Below are 20,787 nucleotides of genomic sequence, written 5' to 3' on the forward strand. Positions count from 1 at the left end.
CCTCCACAGAGAAATGACCCTAGAGGTTGTATTTGTTTCCTTAGAGAAGCATGAGAGAAAGAACTAGGGCTGCACCTTAGTAGCAGAGCACGTGCCCGGTGTTGCCAGGCAGCAGGAGCTGTCCCCAGTGCTGAAAAAGCAAACGCTAGTTCTGCCCACCCTGGTGCATGGCCACCTGGCTATTAGGAGGATAATGTGCCCACACGTTCCCTCACTAAGAAAGAAAAGCATTGGGGGACAAGCAGGTGAAACAGAGAGTCAGTGCAGCAGCAAAGGGAAACCCTGTCTCAAAAAGGTGTGTGTGTGTGTGTGTGTGTGTGTGTGAGAGAGAGAGAGAGAGAGAGAGAGAGAGAGAGAGAGAGAGAGAGCAAGAGAGAGAGAGAGAGAGAGGGAGAGAGGGAGAGAGGAATAAAATACAAGAAAAGTGAGATAAAATGCTCCTGTGATTTGAGGTTTAACCGCCACCCTTTAATTCTGGTTTCTATAGTGGAGCTTGGAGACATTGAAACAATCCACTCTCAAGACCTCAGCAATAAGAAACTCAATGAAGTTGTGATTAAGCTCCCCAATTCTTCCCAAAGGACGACACATTACCACCTGAGCCCTAATATCCTAGAGATGGCAAACAAGCTAGACTCCTTGAAAGACAGCCATATCTTCCAGGACTTCTGGCAAGAGACGGCGGAGATTCTGGATGAAGGTCTGGATAAGGATGGCAAAATGTTTAAGTTTTTGCTTTCAGATGTCTCGAGATACCTATATGGCCCTTGTTATGAGAAATTCTACAAACTTTATGAGAATCTGAAGTCAGGAGAGATCACCTTTGCTGAGGTTGATGTCGTCTTCAGAGACTTTAAGGATAAATACAATGAGCTGAGTGAAGACCTTATGTTTATGTGCACTACGGACCCCCAGGACAAAAGAGGTTGGATCCCACAGCGCGTTAGGCAGATCAAAGAATACCATACCCTGAACCAGGCTGTCAGCTCTGCCGAGGTCATCTTGAGCATCCAAAGAGCTTTGCGTCTGACCGGTGACTTCAGTGTTCTTAACCCACTGTTAAACTTTGTAAGTTGTTTGCTGGCTTTCCTGAGGGGTAAGGATCTTCCCAAGGGAGGTGAGCTTTTGGCTTGAGTTGGCTGGGGTCAGGGACTTCCGGCTTGGCAGTGTGATTGGTGTTTAAGCAGCTGGGAACAGCAAAGCTCTTGTTTTTTGCTCACCTGTATGGAGGCTTTGTTCCACTTTTCTTCATGAATAAGGTGGTAGCTCCTGAGCCAGTGGGTTTCAGGCCATGCAAAGGGATCAGCCATCCAAAAAGAGGCCATGTTCTGCTTTGTTATTTTTGAGGTTTGCCTTACTCAGGGTTTCTATTCCTGTACAAACATGACCAAGAAGCAAGTTGGGGAGGAAAGGGTTTATTCAGCTTACACTTTCACATTGCTGTTCATCACCAAAGGAAGTCAGGACTGGAACTCAGGCAGGTCAGGAAGCAGCAGCTGATGCAGAGGCCATGGAGGGATGTTGCTTACTGGCTTGCTTCTCCTGGCTTGCTCAGCTTGTTTTCTTATAACTCAGGTCTACCAGCCCAGGGATGGCACCACCCCCAATGGGCTGAGCCCCTTGATCACTAGTTGAGAAAATGCCTTACAGCTGAATCTCATTGAGGCATTTTCTCAACTGAGGCTCCTTTCTCTATGATAACTCCAGTGTGTGTCAAGTTGACATAAAACCAGCCAGTACAAGACTATAGTTACTTATTTCTCCTGCTTCCAAGCTCTTCTCTCTCTCTCTCAAATTCATGGCTTCTTTTGCCATGTTCTTTAATAAGATCGTAAAAACACAGAAAAAAGGGAGGTCATCTGTCCCAGATGCCATTGCATCAGCTTTAGATGGCAGCAGCAGCAGCAGCACCCGGCAGAGCCGAGAGGGGAGGTCTATTGTCTTTATTTAGAGACAGGGTCTCACCGTGTAATCTGGCTGTCCTGGCTGTTGCTGGGTAGACCAGGGTAGCAGCTGGCCTTGAACTCACAGAGACCTACTTGCCTCTGCCTTGAGATAAGTGCTGAAATAAGGCATGTGTCATCATGGCCACCTTTGGGGCTGTCCCTTGACCAGTAAAATTGGGATCTGGTAGTGCGATGGTGAGAAACCAATTTCAAAGGCCATGTAAACTCTGGTGTGGAGTGGGAGGGTGTGTATGGGGGAGCAAGAAGTGGAAGGAACAGGGACACTGTTGGCCAGGGAGGAGGAATTCCTGTGGTTTTCAACGTAAGTGTGCCTGGCTCTTGCTATGGGTTGGCTGTTCCTGCCTAGACATGGTTAACCAGGGTCAGTACAAGCTAAAATTCACCTTCCAGGTGGATAACTTTAAGGATTTCCGTAATGAGAAACTGGACCAGATCAGCCCACAGTTCATCAAGGCCAAGAGGCTGCTCCAAGACATCAGCAAGCCTCGTCACCGCTGCTTGAAGGAACTCGTCCTGCAGACGGAGCTTGTCCACTGGCTGCACGAGGCTCTGGAAGGTATCGTCAACCCCCTGGGCTGGCCTAGGTCCTGCCAGTGGTACCAGCTGGACAGCTGTTCCTTTTCTTCTTTTGGCAGAGAGGCAGTGTCTATCATGTTGACTGGGGGCATATTTTACTCAGATGGTGTCTCGGGGCTCCTGTGTCACTCCCTGCTTGCTGTGAATAGCTGAAAGCCTCTTTTTAAAAAAGCGCCTAGTATAGCCTTTTAATTTTTAGTTTTATTAATTTGTGTGTGACAATATATTTACTTATGTATGTGTGCCACATATGTGCCTGGTGCCTGTGGAGGTCAGGAGTGTGTCAGCTTCCCTGGAACCGAGGTTACAATCTGGTTGAAAGCCACTGTGTGGGTGCCGAGAACTTAACTTGGGTCCACAGAGGCTGCACTAGCTCCCATTCTGTGTTGCTTCCTTCTGTGGGCTTTGGTTCCACCTTGATGCTTATCTTCGGGTGGATCAGGAGCCTGTGGAGAGGTATCTCAGTTTTTCTCAATGTCAGCATATTCTTTACCAGCTGAGCCTTGGTCGGTCTGCTTAAGTGACCTTATGGAGGGTCAAGGCGACTGTGCAGAGCAAGCCTATTGCGGTGCGTGGGATGTGCTGCCTGATACAGATTACAAGTCAGACAGTAGATTCAACAAGTGATCTTGGCAGAAGCAGGAAGTGTGTCAAACCAAGTCATTGGCTTGGTGTCCAGTAATGGCTTCACTTAGAATTACTGCCCCAAGTTCAGCATGGTCATGAGTCGGTCTCCTCTTTCCTCCTCTCAAGACATCAATGAACTCAAGGTGTTTGTGGACCTGGCCTCCATCTCAGCGGGAGAGAATGACATTGACGTCGACCGGGTGGCCTGTTTCCACGATGCTGTGCAGGGATACTCTTGTCTGCTGTACAAGATGGATTCAAACACAGACTTCAGTGAGTTCATGGGTCATCTAGAGGAACTTTGGAGAGCCCTGGACAATGACCAGCATCTGCCCGATAAGCTGGTAAGTCTACCCAGGACCCAAGGCTGCCTCTGATAGACCTGCTTCATGACAGACCCTCGCCACGCACAGGAATGTGCGTTCTCTCGAGTCATGCTTGGTCTCCACCCTGTCTGTGAGGCAGGGAAGGACGGCTGGAAGAAGCGTGGTGAAATCTTGCCTATGGGAATGTGAAGTGTGCGAACTTTCTGCCAAAGGCTCACATGTGAATGACAGCCCATAGTGCATGCTTTCCTTTCTCCACTGGTCATGCTAAGAAATCATAAATGGACCTTAAGAATCTAAGACTCAGGCCTCAGCCCCTGTAGCTTTTGCAGAGGACCCAGGTTTGGTTCCCAGCACCCACATGGCAGCTCACAACTTTCCATTACTCCAGTTGCAGGGGGTACAGCACCCTCTTCTGGCCTCTCACGGCACCAGGCATCCACCTGATGCGCATGCACATGAAATGAAATAAATTTTTAAAAAACAAAAGAAGTCAGGTATGGTGGCACACACTTTTAAATCCCAGAGGCAGGAAGATCTGTTTGAAACCAGGCTGGTCTCTAAATCACAAAGATTGTCCTGCCTCTGTCTCCCAAGCACTGGGATTCGAGTTATCTTGCTCAAAAAGAAGAAGAAATGAAAAAGCTTGAGGCTCCCTAACACTCATTCCGTCATCTCGCTGTTGTGTGTGTTGAGCTTTGCAGTACGTGTGTGTGTGTGTGTGTGTGTGTGTGTGTGTGTGTCGTCCACAAATAAACCCAATGCCCTGATGCTGGGCTTCAGAGCTGTGTAAGCCTGGCCAATGAAGACCGCATGACAGAGCCCGGGGGACAGCCCGAGCAGACGCTGCACATGTGCTGGGGATGTGTGCTGTGGACGGGGTGTGGGGGGCAGCTGAGCACCAGCAAGGGCACGCCTGCTCACTACAGCCTGTTCTCTGCTTCTGTCCCAATAGAGAGATTCTGCCAGAAATTTGGAGTGGCTGAAGACAGTGAAGGAAAGCCATGGGTCTGTGGAGCTCTCATCCCTGTCTCTCGCCACAGCCATCAACAACAGAGGCATCTACATTATCAAGGCCCCCAAAGATGGCCAGAAGGTGAGTCTCCCAAAGTCCTGGTGCACTTTTGTATGACCCTGTGGCCTTAGGACTCTAACTAACTAACAAAATGTGTGTGACCTCTCAGATTTCTCCAGACACTGTCCTTCACCTCCTCCTCCCCGACGCCCATGGTTACCAGGAGGAATCGCGCAAGTACTCTACGGAGGAGCTGAAGGAGCTTTTGAATAAGCTGATGCTGATGTCTGGCAAGAAAGACCACAACAGCAATAAAGAGGTGGAGAAGTTTTCAGAGGTGAGCACATGGGTTTGTGCTGCTTGCCCTCAGGGACCACTCTGGCTTCAAGACAGGCCAGTCAGCTTTGTTAAGGAGCTGTGCAAAGGATTTGAGTAGGGTCGATATGGCTTTGCCATGTATCTGCAGGGTGCATGGTACCCCGAATCACAACCCCAGAGAATATCTGAAGTGGGCTAGGACCCTATTAGCAGCTGGTCCTCCTCAGGAGGATTTAGGACCAGCTGTGGAGAAGAGAGGACCATCAGATATTCTTAGAAAGAAGCAAAGACTTCACAGCCTCTGTACTCCTGTTGAGGCAGGAGGATTTTGGACTTGAGGCCAGCTTGCAAACATGAAACTCTGCTTACACACACACACACACACACACACACACACAAAAACACACGTGCCCCCACATAGTATTTACATCCTTCATCTTTCCCCAGACATGGTGGCACAGGCCTTTAGTTCCAGCATACTGGAGGCAGAGGCCTTTGTAATCAGAGATCTTTGTAAGTTCAAGACCAGTCTGGTTCCCTAGTGAACTCCAGGATAGCCAGGGAAACATACCGAGCCCCTGCCTCAAACCACCAAGAAGGAAAAGAAAAGGGAAAAGACAACGGGTGGTGCTGGGTATCAAGCCGATTGTGTAACCATGGGAGGCAGAGCTGTGGTATGGTGAATATTAGGCGGGGTTTTGTGACAAGTGAGCTGGCCTAAGACCCTGAGCTGGAAGTGGGCAGCTGTGTAGGGCAGTGCGTGTCCCCCGCAGGTCTGTGCTGTGCTTTGGCCTCATGGTTCCCTTTCCTCCAGGTCTTCAGCAACATGCTGCGGCTTGTGCATGTCTTCATAAACCTGTACTGTGCAGGCAACATGTTGTTCAGGACTTGGACTGCTCACGTCTACTGTTCCTCCAGTGGGGGCATCTCCATGAACTTTGGGTTGGAGCTGCTGAGCCAGTTGACAGAGAATGGAGACGTCACTGAGCTCCTGGGAGCCCTCTGCAGGCAGATGGAGAAGTTCCTAGACGATTGGAAAACCGTGGTTGCCCAGAAGAGAGCTAAACACTTTTACCTCAACTTGTACACAGCTGAGCAGCTGGTCTACCTAAGCACCGAGCTCAGGAAACCTAGACCTAGTGAAGCTGCCCTCATGATGCTGTCCTTCGTTAAAGACAAATGCATCGTCCAGGACCTCAAACAAGCTTTGAAAAGTGCCTGCGAAAGCAAGGTTGCCAGACACAGCCTGCAGGAGGTTATGAATACACTGCCTCACCAGCTACTTTCTAAGTCTGGCCTGATGGGGAAGCTTCAGGTCATTATGGAGCAATCTCTCAAGTGCATGAACGCCTTCCTGAGGAGCTGTCTGGACCTGGATACCTTGGGTAGTTGCCTGGCTCATTTGGCCACGCTGGGTGGCTCTCCTGTGGAACGGCCACTCCCCAAAGGCCTGCAGGTTGGCCGGCCTAACCTGATCTTGTGTGGCCACTCTGAGTTGTGGCTGGCTGCACTGGCCACCTACATGCAGGCCCCCATGCAGCCCCTGCCCACCTTTGATGAGGTGTTGCTCTGCACCCCAGGGACCACAATCGAGGAGGTGGAACTACTCCTGAGACGCTGCCTCACTTTGGGCTCCCAGGAGCACAAGGTCTACAGCTTGCTGTTCGCAGACCAGCTGAGCTATGAAGTGGGCTGCCAGGCAGAGGAGCTCTTTCAGAGCCTGTGCGCACAGTCACACCGTGAAGACTACCAGCTGGTGATACTCTGTGATGCTGCCCGGGAGCACAGCTACATCCCTTCCACCTTCAGCCAGCACAAAGTCCCCCTGGTGCCCCAGGCCCCACTGCCGGACATCCAAGCCTACCTGGAGAACCATTATCAGGTCCCCAAGCAGATCCGGTCAGCAGCAACTGTATTCAGAGACGGGCTGTGTGTTGGAATCGTGACATCTGAAAGAGCTGGTGTTGGTAATAAAAGAGGGCCTCCCTTCCAGACACTGCCCAGTGACACACTTCCTTTTCCAACAGGGGTGACTCTGATGAAGCCGTCCTTCAGGGGTTTGGCTCTTCCTTAGCTGTAAGCCAGTGAGAACTCTGTCCTTTCTCATCTAGTTTTGAAAGTTGGGGAGTTCCTTCCTCAGACTTTCTTGCAGTTTCTTTCCTCTGTGAAGAAGCCCTGGCCATGCTCTGGTTGCTGTTTGTTTCCTCCCTACTGCCCCCTCCTCCCTGAACCACTCTTTCTGCTGGGAGAGAGTCCCCCACACCCTAGCTTTTGCTGTTACTGACTTAGATACGCCACCGGTAGCCAGGAAGAGGCAGAGCTGGTTGGTGGGCGGTAGACAAGGAACCTGAAGACTCATGGGAAATGAAGGTACTAGACAGTGATGTGCGTGGCGTCTGGTCTGAACCAAGCAGAGTCACTTCTAGGACATCTATATTCCTCCTGCGCTGTAAATTGGGGGCCTAATTTTTACATGTTCGCATTGTAGGAAAGTCTCTCTACGTGAACACATTGCACAAAAATCTAAAGATGAAGCTACGCGATGAGACGGTACCTTTAAAAATTATTCGGTTGACAGAGCCTCACATTGATGAGAACCAAGTCCTGAGGGCCCTCCTGCCATTCTTGAAGGAGGACTATCAGAAGAAGCCGGTCATATTTCACATTGATGTGAGCACTTCAGTAAGTGTCCCAGCATCATCCAGTGACCCGTAAGGAGGGCACGGTTCCCTGATTCTGACTGCCTCCTTCCTCCACATGTATCCTGTCAAGGAACAAACAAGCCAGTCTATAGGCTGAGGGCAATGGCTAACACTCTCCTGATAAGTCCATGTGTTTCTTTCTTTAGGTTCAGACTGGAATTCCCATCTTTCTTTTCAAGCTCCTCATTCTGCAGTACCTAATGGATATAAATGGGAAAATGTGGCGTCGGAATCCGTGCCATTTATATGTTGTTGAAATCCCACAAGGTCACTCAGTACAGCCAAAGAGGTCTTCTAAACTGGTGTGTATCAAGAAAAACAGAAAGGTTTGGTGGGTGTGGAGCACTCCCATCCTGATTTTATCTATCTATCTATCTATCTATCTATCTATCTATCTATCTACCTATCTACCTACCTACCTTCCTATCTACCTTCCTATCTATCTATCTATCTATCTATCTATCTATCTATCTATCTATTTATCTATCTATCTTTGCCAACCTGATACAAGCTTGAGAAATCTGAGAAGGGGGTACCGCAGTCAAGGACATCCCTCCACGAGATTGCCTGTAGGCAAGTTTATGGGGAACTTTCTTGATTAATGATTATAGCCTGGCCCAGCCCTCATCAGAGGACAGTGCCACCGCTAGAACTGTGGTTCTGGATGGTAGAAGAAAGCAGGCTGAGCAAACCATGGTGAGCAGACCAGAAGGTGGTGTTTCTTCCTGGCTTCTGCTTTAGTTCCTGTCTCCACCTTCCTGTCTTGAGTTCATGCCTTAACTTTCTCAGAGTGTAACATGGGAGTTGTAAGGTGAACTAAACCCTTCCCTGCCCCAGTAGCTTTTGGTCATGGTGTTTTTTATCATAGCAGTGGAAACTAAGGACAGAAATCAATACCTTCATGGGATATTGCTGTGATAGATTTGACCATGTGTTTTGGGGAGAATTATTATGACATTTGAGCTCTGAGCCACTGAGTGCTCAGAGCTCAGTGCAATATTTTCTGGGAGAGGAACACAGACCAGAGAGGCCTGGCTTGTGAAGTTTAGAGGGAAGTAAAGACTCATGTCAGGGCTATTTGAGTGGTTTTGAATTAAGAAGCTGTGGTTCTGGTTAGCTGGGAAAGAAGCATTGACTGATTAACAAGAGACCAAAACCACTATGGTGGAAACCTTAGCTTGTCTTGGACAATTCATGCTGGTCAGCTGTGGCTGAGAAATTACCACTGACTGAGACCAGCGTCACTGAGGTGAAATCTGGGAAATGTTTCCTCGGGGTCAGCACACAGTGGTCCAGAAGGTGCTGAGCCGGTTTCCCCGGGCTTGCAGCTGATCTCTGTTCAAAGCTGCTGGTCTCACTGATTCCGGGAATAAACTTGGTACTATAAAGGGTTTCTTCGTAAAGCTGCCGAAGATATAATAAGCTATACAAGTAAAACTTAGCTATAGGCCTCCTGCCTCCATTATGGCTGGAAGATTAGTGTAACCAACCAGTCTTGTTAGAAACCGTAGGAAAGAAAATACTGTGCCTACTTAAAGTGAAGGGGTTACTGAGAGTTCGTTTGCTGAGACTGGCCTCTAGTTAGGCTCTAGTCCCACAACAAAAGGCAACAACCTTGACTTACACCTGGCTCTTAGTTCAACCCCTTACCATGGGGGATAGCAGAGCCCCCCCCATAGATAACACGACCACCATTCTGTCCTGGTCTGCTGTTAAATCTCCTGTGTTCTTACTGTGAAGAGAACGAATATGCCAGGTTGGCCAGATGACGCTGGGTAACAACTAATCAAAAAGAGCAGCGCTGGTGTGCATGTAAGAAATAATTTGACAACAGCCCATCTGCACACCCCATCATCTCCGTTCGAACTGTTCAAAGTGCAGCCTTGGGCGGGGACCTGAAAGACAAAGATGGCAGCATACGTGGGACGTATAAGCCTAAGGTGCATAGAAGGTAGTAAAGCGGAGCCAGGCATGCACTTGTGTTTAGGAGCCTCTTCCTGTTAGTGTCCAAGTGTGCAGGATGACTTCTCCCCGGGAAGGAAGGCATGTTACTTCCTCTTGGATCTGAGGTTTGGAACTCACATATACTCACAAGTGTATGTGCATAGCAAGGCCGCAGATCTCCGATTGTGTTAGAAAGTGCATCCTCCTTAGGGATGTGTCTTGTGATTCAGTTCTTTAAACCCTCAGCAGGCAAAAGTTCCCAGTCCATGGAGACAAATTAAGTCCGGTGTGGAGAGTTAAGGCAGAAAGACAGCTGTTAGGGAATCCAGTGATAATTGTCTTATCTGTGTTTCCTCCTTGCAGAATGCACATGTGCCCCCGTTCAAGTTTCTTGATATCTTCCCCAAAGTCATGTGCCGCCCTCCCAAGGAAGTGATAAACATGGAGCTGACCCCTGAGAGGAGGCTCTCAGATCCTGCGATGGACCCACTGGAGTTCCGCAGTGAAGCGTTCCAAAGACCTTACCAGTATTTAAAACGGTTCCATCAAGAGGAGAACCTGGACGAGTTTCGGTATGAGGAAGACTCTGTGGAAGGCTCTCCTGAGGAGTGCTTGCAGCACTTCCTGATCTACTGCGGCTTGACAAACCCTTCCTGGTCAGAGCTTCGGAACTTCGCTTGGTTTCTGAACTGTCAGCTCAAAGACTGCGAGGCGTCTGTCTTCTGCAATTCAGATTTTACTGGAGACACACTTCGGGGCTTCAAGAACTTTGTGGTGACCTTCATGATCTTCATGGCCAGGGATTTTGCCACTCCGAGTCTTCACACTTCAGACCAAAGCCCAGGTAAACACTCGGTTGCCATTGACGGAGTTGCTGAAGAGGACCTGGCTCCCTTCTCTCTTCGGAAGAGGTGGGAGTCAGAGCCCCATCCATACGTTTTCTTCAACGGTGATCACATGACCATGACATTCATAGGATTTCACCTGAAGACCAATAACAATGGCTATGTTGATGCCATCAGTCCCTCAGACGGGAGGGTCATCAAAAAGGACGTCATGACCAAAGAACTGTTTGATGGGCTGAGGCTTCAGAGAGTGCCCTTCAACATTGACTTTGACAACTTGCCCAGACACGAGAAGCTTGAAAGACTCTGTCTGGCACTAGGTATTGAGTGGCCTATTGACCCTGATGAAACATATGAACTTACCACAGACAATATGCTTAAGATCCTGGCCATTGAAATGAGGTTCCGGTGTGGCATCCCAGTTATCATCATGGGAGAGACGGGCTGTGGGAAAACCAGGCTCATCAAATTTCTTAGCGACCTCAGGCGTGGTAGTGTTGAGGCAGAAACTATGAAGTTGGTGAAGGTCCATGGAGGGACAACACCGTCCATGATCTACTCCAAGGTCAAGGATGCTGAGAGAATAGCCTGCATCAATAAGGACCAGCACAAGCTGGATACCATCTTGTTCTTTGATGAAGCCAACACAACAGAAGCTGTAAGCTGTATCAAAGAGGTCTTGTGTGATCGAACAGTGGACGGCGAGCACCTAAACGAGGACTCTGGACTGCATATTATTGCTGCCTGCAACCCTTACCGGAAGCATTCCCAGGAGATGATCCTCCGCCTGGAGTCGGCGGGTCTGGGATACAGGGTGAGTGCAGAGGAGACTGCAGACAGGCTGGGCTCCATCCCGCTGCGGCAGCTGGTGTATCGGGTCCATGCTCTGCCTCCAAGCCTCATTCCTTTTGTCTGGGACTTTGGACAGTTGAGTGACTCTGCAGAACAGCTCTACATCCACCAGATCGTACAGAGGCTGCTGGACTCTGACACGGTGAATGAAGGGGAGACGAGAGTCATTGCAGACGTGCTCTCTGCCTCTCAGGGGTTCATGAGGAAGAGGGAGAATGAATGTGGCTTCGTCAGCCTCCGAGACGTGGAGCGCTGTGTGAAAGTTTTCCGGTGGTTTCACGACCACAGCACTATGCTCTTAAACAAGCTGGCCGACTTTCTCCATGAAGCCGGTGACAGCACACACATTTTTGAGAGAGATCCTGTTCTCTGGTCCCTGGTGATGGCCACTGGGGTATGCTACCATGCCTCTTTAGAAGAGAAAGCATCCTACCGCAGAGAAATTGCCAAGTGCTTCCCCAGCCCGTACAATGACAGCAGGGTCATCCTTGAGGAGATCACACATGTCCAGGATCTTTTTCTGGAGGGGGCACCCATAAGGACCAACATAGCCAGGAACTTGGCTTTGAAGGAGAATGTCTTCATGATGGTAATCTGCATTGAGCTGAAGATTCCCCTTTTCCTAGTGGGGAAGCCTGGCAGCTCCAAATCCCTGGCCAAGATCATTGTGGCCGACGCCATGCAAGGGCAGGCTGCCTTCTCTGATCTCTTTCGCTGCCTGAAACAGGTCCACCTGGTGTCGTTCCAGTGCAGCCCCCATTCCACCCCCCAAGGCATCATCAGCACCTTCAAGCAGTGCGCTCGGTTCCAGCAGGGTAAGGACCTGCAGAGGTACGTCTCAGTGGTGGTGCTGGATGAGGTTGGGCTGGCTGAAGACTCACCCAAGATGCCCCTCAAGACCCTGCACCCCCTGCTGGAAGATGGGTGCATCGACGATGATTCTGCCCCATACAAAAAAGTTGGCTTCGTTGGCATTTCCAACTGGGCTCTAGATCCTGCCAAGATGAACCGAGGCATTTTTGTGTCACGCGGCAGTCCCAGCGAGAAGGAGCTCATCGAAAGTGCTGAGGGGATCTGTTCTTCGGACAGGCTGGTCCAGGACAGAATCCGCGGCTATTTTGCACCGTTTGCCAAGGCCTATGAAACAGTGTGTCGGAAGCAGGATAAAGAGTTCTTTGGGCTTCGTGACTATTACAGCCTCATCAAGATGGTCTTTGCCAAAGCCAAAGCTTCTAAGAAGGGGCTTTCCCCACGAGACATCGCGCATGCTGTCCTTCGGAACTTCAGTGGGAAAGACGATATCCAGGCCCTGAGCATTTTTACTGCCAGTTTTCCAGAGGCCAGGCAGATGGAGGAAGTCAGCGCTGTGGAGCTGATCAAGCAGAACATTTACAGTGACCCGCAGGCGTCCGGCCGGGGCCTGGACAGTGCTGAGTCCCGATACTTGCTCGTGCTGACCAGGAACTATGTTGCCCTGCAGATCCTACAGCAGACGTTCTTTGGGGATCAGCAACCTGAGATCATTTTCGGCTCCAGCTTTCCCCAGGACCAGGAGTACACCCAGATCTGTAGGAACATCAACCGGGTGAAGATCTGCATGGAGACCGGGAAGATGGTAGTGCTGCTGAACCTGCAGAATCTTTATGAGAGCCTGTATGATGCTCTTAACCAGTACTATGTCTACCTCGGAGGCCAGAAGTACGTGGACCTTGGACTAGGCACCCACCGAGTCAAATGCCGAGTCCACGCTGACTTTCGCCTTGTCGTCATCGAGGAGAAGGATGTGGTGTACAAGCAGTTCCCTGTGCCCCTCATCAACCGTCTGGAGAAGCACTACCTGGACATGAACACCGTGCTGCAGGAGTGGCAGAAGGGCATCGTGCGGGAGCTGCAGCAGTGGGCACACAAGTTTGCAGATGTGAGAGCGGACCAGTTCATCGCCGGGCACAAGTACAGTCCTGCAGACGTCTTCATCGGCTACCACTCCGACGCCTGCGCCTCTGTGGTGCTGCAGGCTGTCGAGAGGCAGGGCTGCAGGGAGCTGACGGGGGAGCTGTACCAAAAGGTGTCTGACGATGCCAAGTTCATCCTTCTGGACTGTGCAACGCCAGACGCTGTGGTCCGGCTGAGCGGTTCCTCACTGGGCTCATTCACTGCAAAGCAGCTGTCACAGGAGTATTACTTCAACCAGCAGCACAACTCTTTATTAGACTTCCTCCAGGCCCACCTGCGCATGGCCCATCATGAATGCCGGGCTGTCTTCACAGAGGTGACTGCTTTCCCATAGCCTCACCCTCTGCTCTGTCACCTGAGAGTCCTAGGCTCCTAGGGTCAGAAACTCGAGTTGTATTTAAGACAGCATGCAGGGATGACCTATAGGTAGCGTAGCTATGTGAAGACTGGGCTCCTCTCATCACTGACCAGTGTGTGTGTGGCTTAGAAAGGCAGCCTTCTAGCAGGAAGACATAGGAAGCTTGCTATGCATGAGAAGGGGACATAGGAATTTTTTCAACAGGCACTTCATGCATGGATAAGGGCAGTGAGATGTGAGAATCTCTGGGAGAATTCACTGGTAGAACTTGAGGTTCAAAGCTGTGGGTTCTATGCCCCAAGGTTGAGATGGTTGGGGAAAAAAATCTCTCGGAGGGCCTCAGGGGCTCCAGTAAGAAACCGGATACTTCCTGACTAAAGGGACACCAGAGGAAGAGTGTCTAGAAGGGCCTTGGCAATGGGACAACACTGAGACAGAAGAAACAGGCCAAGATCAGTAGAGTCAGAGCAGAAAGGCAGATGACATACACTAAGAAACTGGAAGGCCAGTGTGGTGGCCACGCCTTTAATCCCAGCACTGAGAAGGCCAGCCTGGACTACAGAGTGAGTTCCAGGCCAGCCTGGACTACAGAGTGAGTTCCAGGCCAGCCTGGACTACAGAGTGAGTTCCAGGCCAGCCAGGGCTGTACAGAAACTTTGCCTTGAAAACAAAACAAAACAAAACAAACAAACACAAAAACCCCAAAGAAATGTTTAGGGGATGGAGAGATAGCTCAGTGGTTAGGAGCACTGGCTACTCTTTCAAAGGACATGGGTTCAACTCCTAGAACCCACATGGCAGCTCCCAATAGGCTGTAACTCTAGTTCCAGGGGATTCAATGCATTCTTTTGACCTCTGTGGCCAGCGGCACAAGCGGTGCATAGCCGTACGTGCAGGCACAGCACCCTACACGAACATGGAAAAGAAACAGGCCGGTGCAGAGGCAGACTGATTGCCGACTTCATTGAGGGGCAGCAGGTCACCAAGGCACTGGTTCCCTCCCGACTGCTCGGGGGCGTTGCTTCATAACACAGAAAGTTCAGGAATGAGGATCAGGCTTGGGGTTGGTAGGTTTGGAAAGGAAGGGATCAGAAGCTCAGAGCTCAGGGCAGCAGCTGAGAACGGGGGTCACAGGTGTCAGCACACCTTCGGGATACTGGAGTCTGGTGTAGAGTGTGGCCCATTGAGAATGATGTGACAGGGGTGGGAGAGACCAGTGGCTGACACCATGTCCACCTTGGGCCTCCGCCGCTTTCACAAGGGTCATGTATCAGATGTTTACAATGCCATTTATGCCACTGGCAAAAGTGCAGTTATGCAGGAATAACAAAAATGGCTTTATGGTCGGGAGTCACCACAGTATTAGGAGCTGTATTAAAGGGTCACACCATTAGGGAGGTTGAGAGCCACTGGTTTATAAGAAGTGACGTTTCTGGTGAGTCCTAAAGTATCCAGAGGCTACAGAGGGGCCCAAAGCAGGAAGGAGACTCGGCCATCTGTCGGGGCGTATCTCTTCTCTGAAGTCAGTCTTTGGAGAAACCCTGGGCCTGTGTTTTCTTTCTGCACATGCTGAGCAGGACCCCGCTTGCTCATGTGTCCAGGCTCCATCCTGAGAAGGTGGGCCTCCCATTGGGTTCTTGCCGACTCTCGTCTCCCTGTTTGTAGGTCACTACTTTCTCCAGACTGCTGACGGGTCATGACTGTGATGTCCTAGAGTCTGAGCTGAGAGGCCTGGCCTCGAAGCCTGTGGTGCTGTCACTACAGCAGTTTGACACTGAATATTCCTTCCTTAAGGATGTCCGGTGAGATGCCCTGCTGGCTCCATTCGTTAGGGCTCAGCCTTTGTCAGAGCAGTGAGTAACCCTGCTTAGTGACCCGGAATGCTGCCGCACTCTGTAGTGGGTCCTGTCTAGGCCTCCTGCTCTGCCCCTGTCCCCACTACTCTATTCTTCATAAAAGCTTCCCAGCATAGTCATCGGTCTCCTCAGCAGCCTTGCTGGCTGATAATTCTATGGAGTCATCTGCCTACCTTCGAATCCCTCTGCATGCCTTTTCTGTGGGACCCTGGCCTCACCTATACTTAGAGGAATTCTTTTATCCATTTTTCAGGAAGGGAGAACTTACCCACTAATCTATTTCCTTTCTCCTCCAGCTCCTGCTTAATGAACCCAGCCAAGCGTAAAATCCTAGTCATCCAGACAGACTTTGACGATGGTGTCCGCAGCGCACAGCTAGTAGCTTCTGCCAAGTATGTTTTCAGAGCTTGCCCAGAAGCAACACTGGGAACCAACACTCACTAACAGCCTCAGAAAAATCTCTTCTCTGCGAGCAGCACAGTGTCACAAGCAGCCCGTTAGCAAGAATATTCTCTTTTCGTTTCACCAGATGACTATAAATGAGCGAAAAAGCTGGAGTTCTAGGGAATAGCTCAGTCACATAGGCAAGAGAACGGAGTCCGGTCCCAGCACTCATGTAAAAGCTGGGTGTGCAGATGCTCCCTCGTAGGACCGGTGACTAGCAAGTTTAGCCTAAACAGAGAGCCCCAAGTCCTGGTGAGATTCTGACTGAAATCAGGATAGATCACCAAGGAATGATAGCTAAGGTAACTCTCTGAGTTCTACACTCACAAAAATATGTGCATGTGTGTGGGGGGAGAGAGGGAGGGAGAAACAGGAGAGAGGGGTAGGAAGGGAGAAAGAGGGGGGAGGGGAGAGAGAGGAAGGGAGGGAGAGACAGACAGACAGGTGGGGAGAGCACAAAACTGTAAAGGACAAAAGTGTCGATATCAGAACATCACTAGAATTGTCAACACTACACCTGACGTGTCTGTAGTTCCTTTTTGGTCACTGTTTCAATTGTATGATATCAATTTATTGCAAGTTCAAGGGCAATAACTAGATAGACTGTGGGGTGTGTGTGTGTGTGGGGGGTGTATGTGTGATGGATATATGTGAGTGTGTGGTGTATGTATGGTGGGTATGTGTGTGTGTGCGCGTGTGTGTGTGTGTGTGTGTGTATGTATGTATGATGAGTATATGTGTGTGTATGTGTATGTGTGTGTGTGATGGGTGTGTGTGTGTATGATGGGTATATGTGTGTGTGTGTGTGTGTGTGTGTGTGTGTGTGTGTGCGTGTGTGTATGATGGGTATGTGTGTGTGTGTGTGTGTGTGTGTGTGTGTGTGTGTGTTGTATGTCACACAAGGACAAGTCACAGCAGGACAAAGCCTGGAAAACACAGGAAGGAATTCTAACCCTGAGCAGAGGATTCTGGGAGGGGTGGAATTTGAGCCTACCTCACCCTGGGCTCCTAAGATGGGGAGACTGAGATGGCCCTGTCAGCTCATAGGGCACATACCAGCCAGTTCCCAGCACGGGTTTGTTTGCACGGAACTGATTTGTGTTTGTTAAACAGGTATTCTACCATCAACGAAATCAACAAAAGACAGGGAAAAAAGGACTTGGTCTTCGTTTATTTTATCACAAAACTGTCTCGAGTGGGAAGTGGTACACCATACGTGGGGTTCCGTGGAGGTAGGAACGCAATACTGAAGAATATGTTTTTAAGAAGTATTTGAGGTATTTCTTATGTGACCCTGTGTCTGAAATTAGAACTTGAATTCCAACCATTCTGTTGAGTAGCAATTTGATTTCTTACCCAGTCAGTTAGCTGGGTATGGTGGTTACACACACTTGTAATCCCACTAAGGCAGGAGGGCTGCAGGTTCAAAGCCAACCTGGATTACACAGACTGCTATCAAAAGCAAACAAGCAAACAAGCAAGCTTTGGGCACACTGTGGTGGCTGCAGCAGTCCCTTGTCTACCTTAGGTGAGCGCTGCCTCTGACTTCCACCCTCCATGACGTGGGGATTCTGAGATCTTTCCACCCCACAGGCACCAACACACCAGCTTCACCTTCATTTCCCTTTGGTTTTGTGCACTGGCTTGTTCTCTCCTGTTATGAGACATGTGTTTCAGAAGTCAGGAATACCAGCGCCTTCATAATTACGATGTGGTGGCTATAGTGAGATGAGAGTGGGGAACCTAGAATCACACGTGGACCCTTTTAAATCGATGGTTTTGGGTCTTAAACAGTACTCGGGTTGGTCTTGTGCTTTCTCACATGTCCAGACGCGAGACTTCCAGGGTACTAATCGCTCCTTGCAGCGATTTAATTAAAAGTTCTGGTTAGGGGGCCGGAGAGAGCGCAGATTGAGAGTTCTGGCTGCTGGCCTAGAGGACCCGGCACCCATGTGGAAGATCGTCATCATCTAGAGTTGCAGTTCTAGGGGAGCTGATGCCTTCTGACCTACAAGGACACAGGGACACACATGGTGGACGTATATACATGTAGTCAAATACTTAAGTACATAAAAATTAACCAGTCTTTAAAAGAAATTCTGGGTTAGCCCAGCCAGATGCCTGAGCAGGCAAAGTTGAGTTTGATTCCTCAGGCTCCACACAATAAAAGGAGCGAACCAATGATCACAGGTTACCTTCTGAATCCACACAAGTACTGTTATGGCACATGTGTGCACACATACAGATATGTACACATACACACACAAAATAATATAAATTAACATAAAAAGCCAGGTTGATGGAATATTTTGCTCATAAATGACGAGAAAACAGCGAAGTTGTAGAGGACTCCAGTGGCTTTGTTCTTCACAGGGCTGTGGCGGTCTGTACATATTGATGACCTCCACAGATCGACAATCATGGCCCCAGATGTCACCAAACTGCAGAATGTCACCATCAGCCAGCTGTTCAAGCCAGTGGACAAACCTGAGCGTGAGTCACAAGACCATCATCTGGGGACGTGGTGTATGTGACAGGAGGGAAATGCCAGCTGTGGTGCTGGATGCAGAGTTCACAGCAGTGCTGGAGCCTGGAGTGTGCCCCAGCATGCCAGACTATGCCATGATCCCTTGACCAGCCTTTAGAGCCCAGGCTGGTGAATGCCTGAGCCTGGAGTTGGAGCTCATATACAAGGCATCACTGCAGACAGGGGCAAGGAAGCCTGGCAGGTCCCAGTCTGCGTATAAACCCAGACAGTCTGGTCCTGCGTGCTCACTCGAACATGTTTGCCTTGTCTTTTGTCTAGCAGAAGATGACCCAGAGGAGGAGATGGAGACGGAGACCCGAAAGTCAGGGGAAGTGGCAGAGGAGCCAATGGAAGTGGAAGGTTCAGAGGAGATGGAAAAGGCCTTTGACCCAAGAGGCTGTGATGTGAGTCCTGCTTTTGCCGTTTGCTAGGGAGATGCTTGAGCTGCGTTTCTGACCTGGGAGTTAAAGGAGCCCCTGTATTTATGATTGAGGGAGGATACAGCAGGGTTAATCAGAGCCCTCGCCTCCTTCTCCAGTAGATGTGTAGGTGAACCATCCCCTCTAAGTTCATCAGGAGATATGGCTGATAGGTTTTAGTGTAACTCTTGTCAATATTAACCACCCCCGGATGTGGGGGCACATGATCACTAGCACAAAACCACTGTCTTGTGTGTGTGGCCTGGCCTTTATCCAGTCTTTTTTTCTTCTTCAGTGTTCACAGGTCCTAGACACCACCAGACTGGTACGGAGCTGTGTGCAGGCTGCTGTGGGGATGCTCAGAGACCAGAAGGAGAGTTGTGCGCGCAACATGAGGAGGGTTGCCATTCTTCTTGGCCTCTTAAATGAGGATAACACGCGCAATGGTAGGCACCATGCATGCTCCAAGTGCAGATATTTACCTAATGTGGACAGGGTGCCCTTCCAGGCTCTGGGGTTCGACAGAAGCAGCAGATAAAGTTGGGCTCCATGGTAATCTGTCAGGTTCTCTTATAGAACTTGCCTGCCCAGAGGATACGCAGATTTCCTCCTGGGTGAGGTAGTCAAGAACGATGATGAAGAATTACGATGAATGGGATAAACCAGGCCCTCTCTTCACAGCCTCTTTCTTGAGGGTATCTAAGACGCGCCTCCATGTTCTTCTGAACAAGCAAGAGGAGAACCAGGTCCGCAGTCTAAAGGAGTGGGTCACCAGGGAGGCTGCAAACCAGGATGCCCTGCAGGAGGCAGGCACCTTCAGGTAACAGGGTAAAGGAAACATGGAGTATGGAGGCCTCTGCGCGATGCCTGTGAGCAGGAGCGCCACAGCTACTCTTGGTGATGTGCTGCTGCTGGTGTGAGGTGCCCAGGCTTTCTTCCTGTACCCCTGAGAAAATCTGAGCTGTCACTTGCTCTCCCAAGGGCCTTAAATGAACCTGGATCATGGCTATATGGGGCACTGCTGGTCTTTTATTTAAACCTTTTCTGTAATGAAAATATTCAGAGAAATACCCAGCTCATCTATTCCTGTGGGATGTGCTTGCCAATGTGTCATGAGCCATGGAAAGTGATGCTCTCAGATGCTGTGACCCTGAGCTGACCATGACACCTATTGCTTGAGGTAACACTATCCACAGCATTAGGAGCCAAGAGAATACTTTCTTGCCTGTGGTTCTTTCTATAAAACTCCCCATTTCCTCTGGTCTTGTGAGGGGCTTTGAAGAGCCTATGTTGGAGGGCTGAGGTACCAGGGGGCTCTGGAGGACCTCAGCTCCCCCCGCCACAGGCTCTATCTTCATTTCTATACTACCCACAGGAGGTAGACCTGCATTGGCCTTTGACCCGCTGACTAGGGATGATGGTTGTGGCACTGGAATCTGGTGGTGCTGGCTCCTCTCTGTGGGGCCTTTCTGTTTCAATGATCTCTTCATTCTTTCTTGCTTCTTTCCGATTTTTGAAGTGATCTGTAAAACCTGATAACAAATCCAGGTGTATTTCTACTTCCTGTGGCTGCCTGTCATCTTGCTAATATGTTTAAAATCCGTATACCCCACCTGCCCTTTCTCTACCCCTTTGATCTGGAATCTTTGGGATTCGGAGACAAGTCGGTAGCCTGGCTTCTCATTGCAGTTCATCCCTGCAGCTTTGCCAGCGGCTGCCTCTCACTGTGGCCACTACAGAGTCCCACGAACTGCTTACAGCTGCTCCCTTTTAACATGTGTGTGTGTCCTCTGGACAGCGGGCCATGAAGTCTGCTTGTCTGTCTTAAGTGCTGACCAGCTTGAGCTCACCAGCCCCTGAGATTTGAGCGTCTTTGTTTATCTAAGTCTGCAGTCCGTGACAGTGAGGTTCTCCCAGGCGTGGCTCAGCTGTCCCCAGCTTGCTTCCAGCCCTCATCTCAGTCTTTTGTCCTTGTCACTGTTTTGGGTGTGCTTGTTAAGACAAGGGATGGCTTTGCCGACTGAGGCGTCTGTTTCCTTCTTCGGGAGATACTTCTCT

General features: G+C 50.0%; 1 protein-coding gene across 1 annotated transcript in view; it reads left to right on the plus strand.

Moving 5' to 3' along the window:
• Positions 1–20,787, plus strand: part of RNF213 (ring finger protein 213) — a gene marked incomplete at its 5' end in the record, with an annotated part of 86,217 nt that overhangs the window by 33,684 nt on the left and 31,746 nt on the right. Inside the window, 16 exons of the mRNA XM_080922533.1 lie at positions 488–1,068; positions 2,358–2,523; positions 3,297–3,514; positions 4,452–4,592; positions 4,681–4,848; positions 5,644–6,796; positions 7,318–7,511; positions 7,678–7,833; positions 9,839–13,441; positions 15,149–15,285; positions 15,636–15,731; positions 16,897–17,015; positions 18,157–18,276; positions 18,605–18,714; positions 19,025–19,175; positions 19,411–19,549. Of these exons, the coding sequence (XP_080778659.1) occupies positions 488–1,068; positions 2,358–2,523; positions 3,297–3,514; positions 4,452–4,592; positions 4,681–4,848; positions 5,644–6,796; positions 7,318–7,511; positions 7,678–7,833; positions 9,839–13,441; positions 15,149–15,285; positions 15,636–15,731; positions 16,897–17,015; positions 18,157–18,276; positions 18,605–18,714; positions 19,025–19,175; positions 19,411–19,549 (7,252 nt within the window). The remainder of the gene's footprint in view (positions 1–487; positions 1,069–2,357; positions 2,524–3,296; positions 3,515–4,451; positions 4,593–4,680; positions 4,849–5,643; positions 6,797–7,317; positions 7,512–7,677; positions 7,834–9,838; positions 13,442–15,148; positions 15,286–15,635; positions 15,732–16,896; positions 17,016–18,156; positions 18,277–18,604; positions 18,715–19,024; positions 19,176–19,410; positions 19,550–20,787) is intronic.

This window comes from Micromys minutus (genome assembly GCF_963924665.1).
Source record: "Micromys minutus genome assembly, chromosome: 10".
Classification (NCBI taxonomy): Eukaryota; Metazoa; Chordata; class Mammalia; order Rodentia; family Muridae; genus Micromys; species Micromys minutus.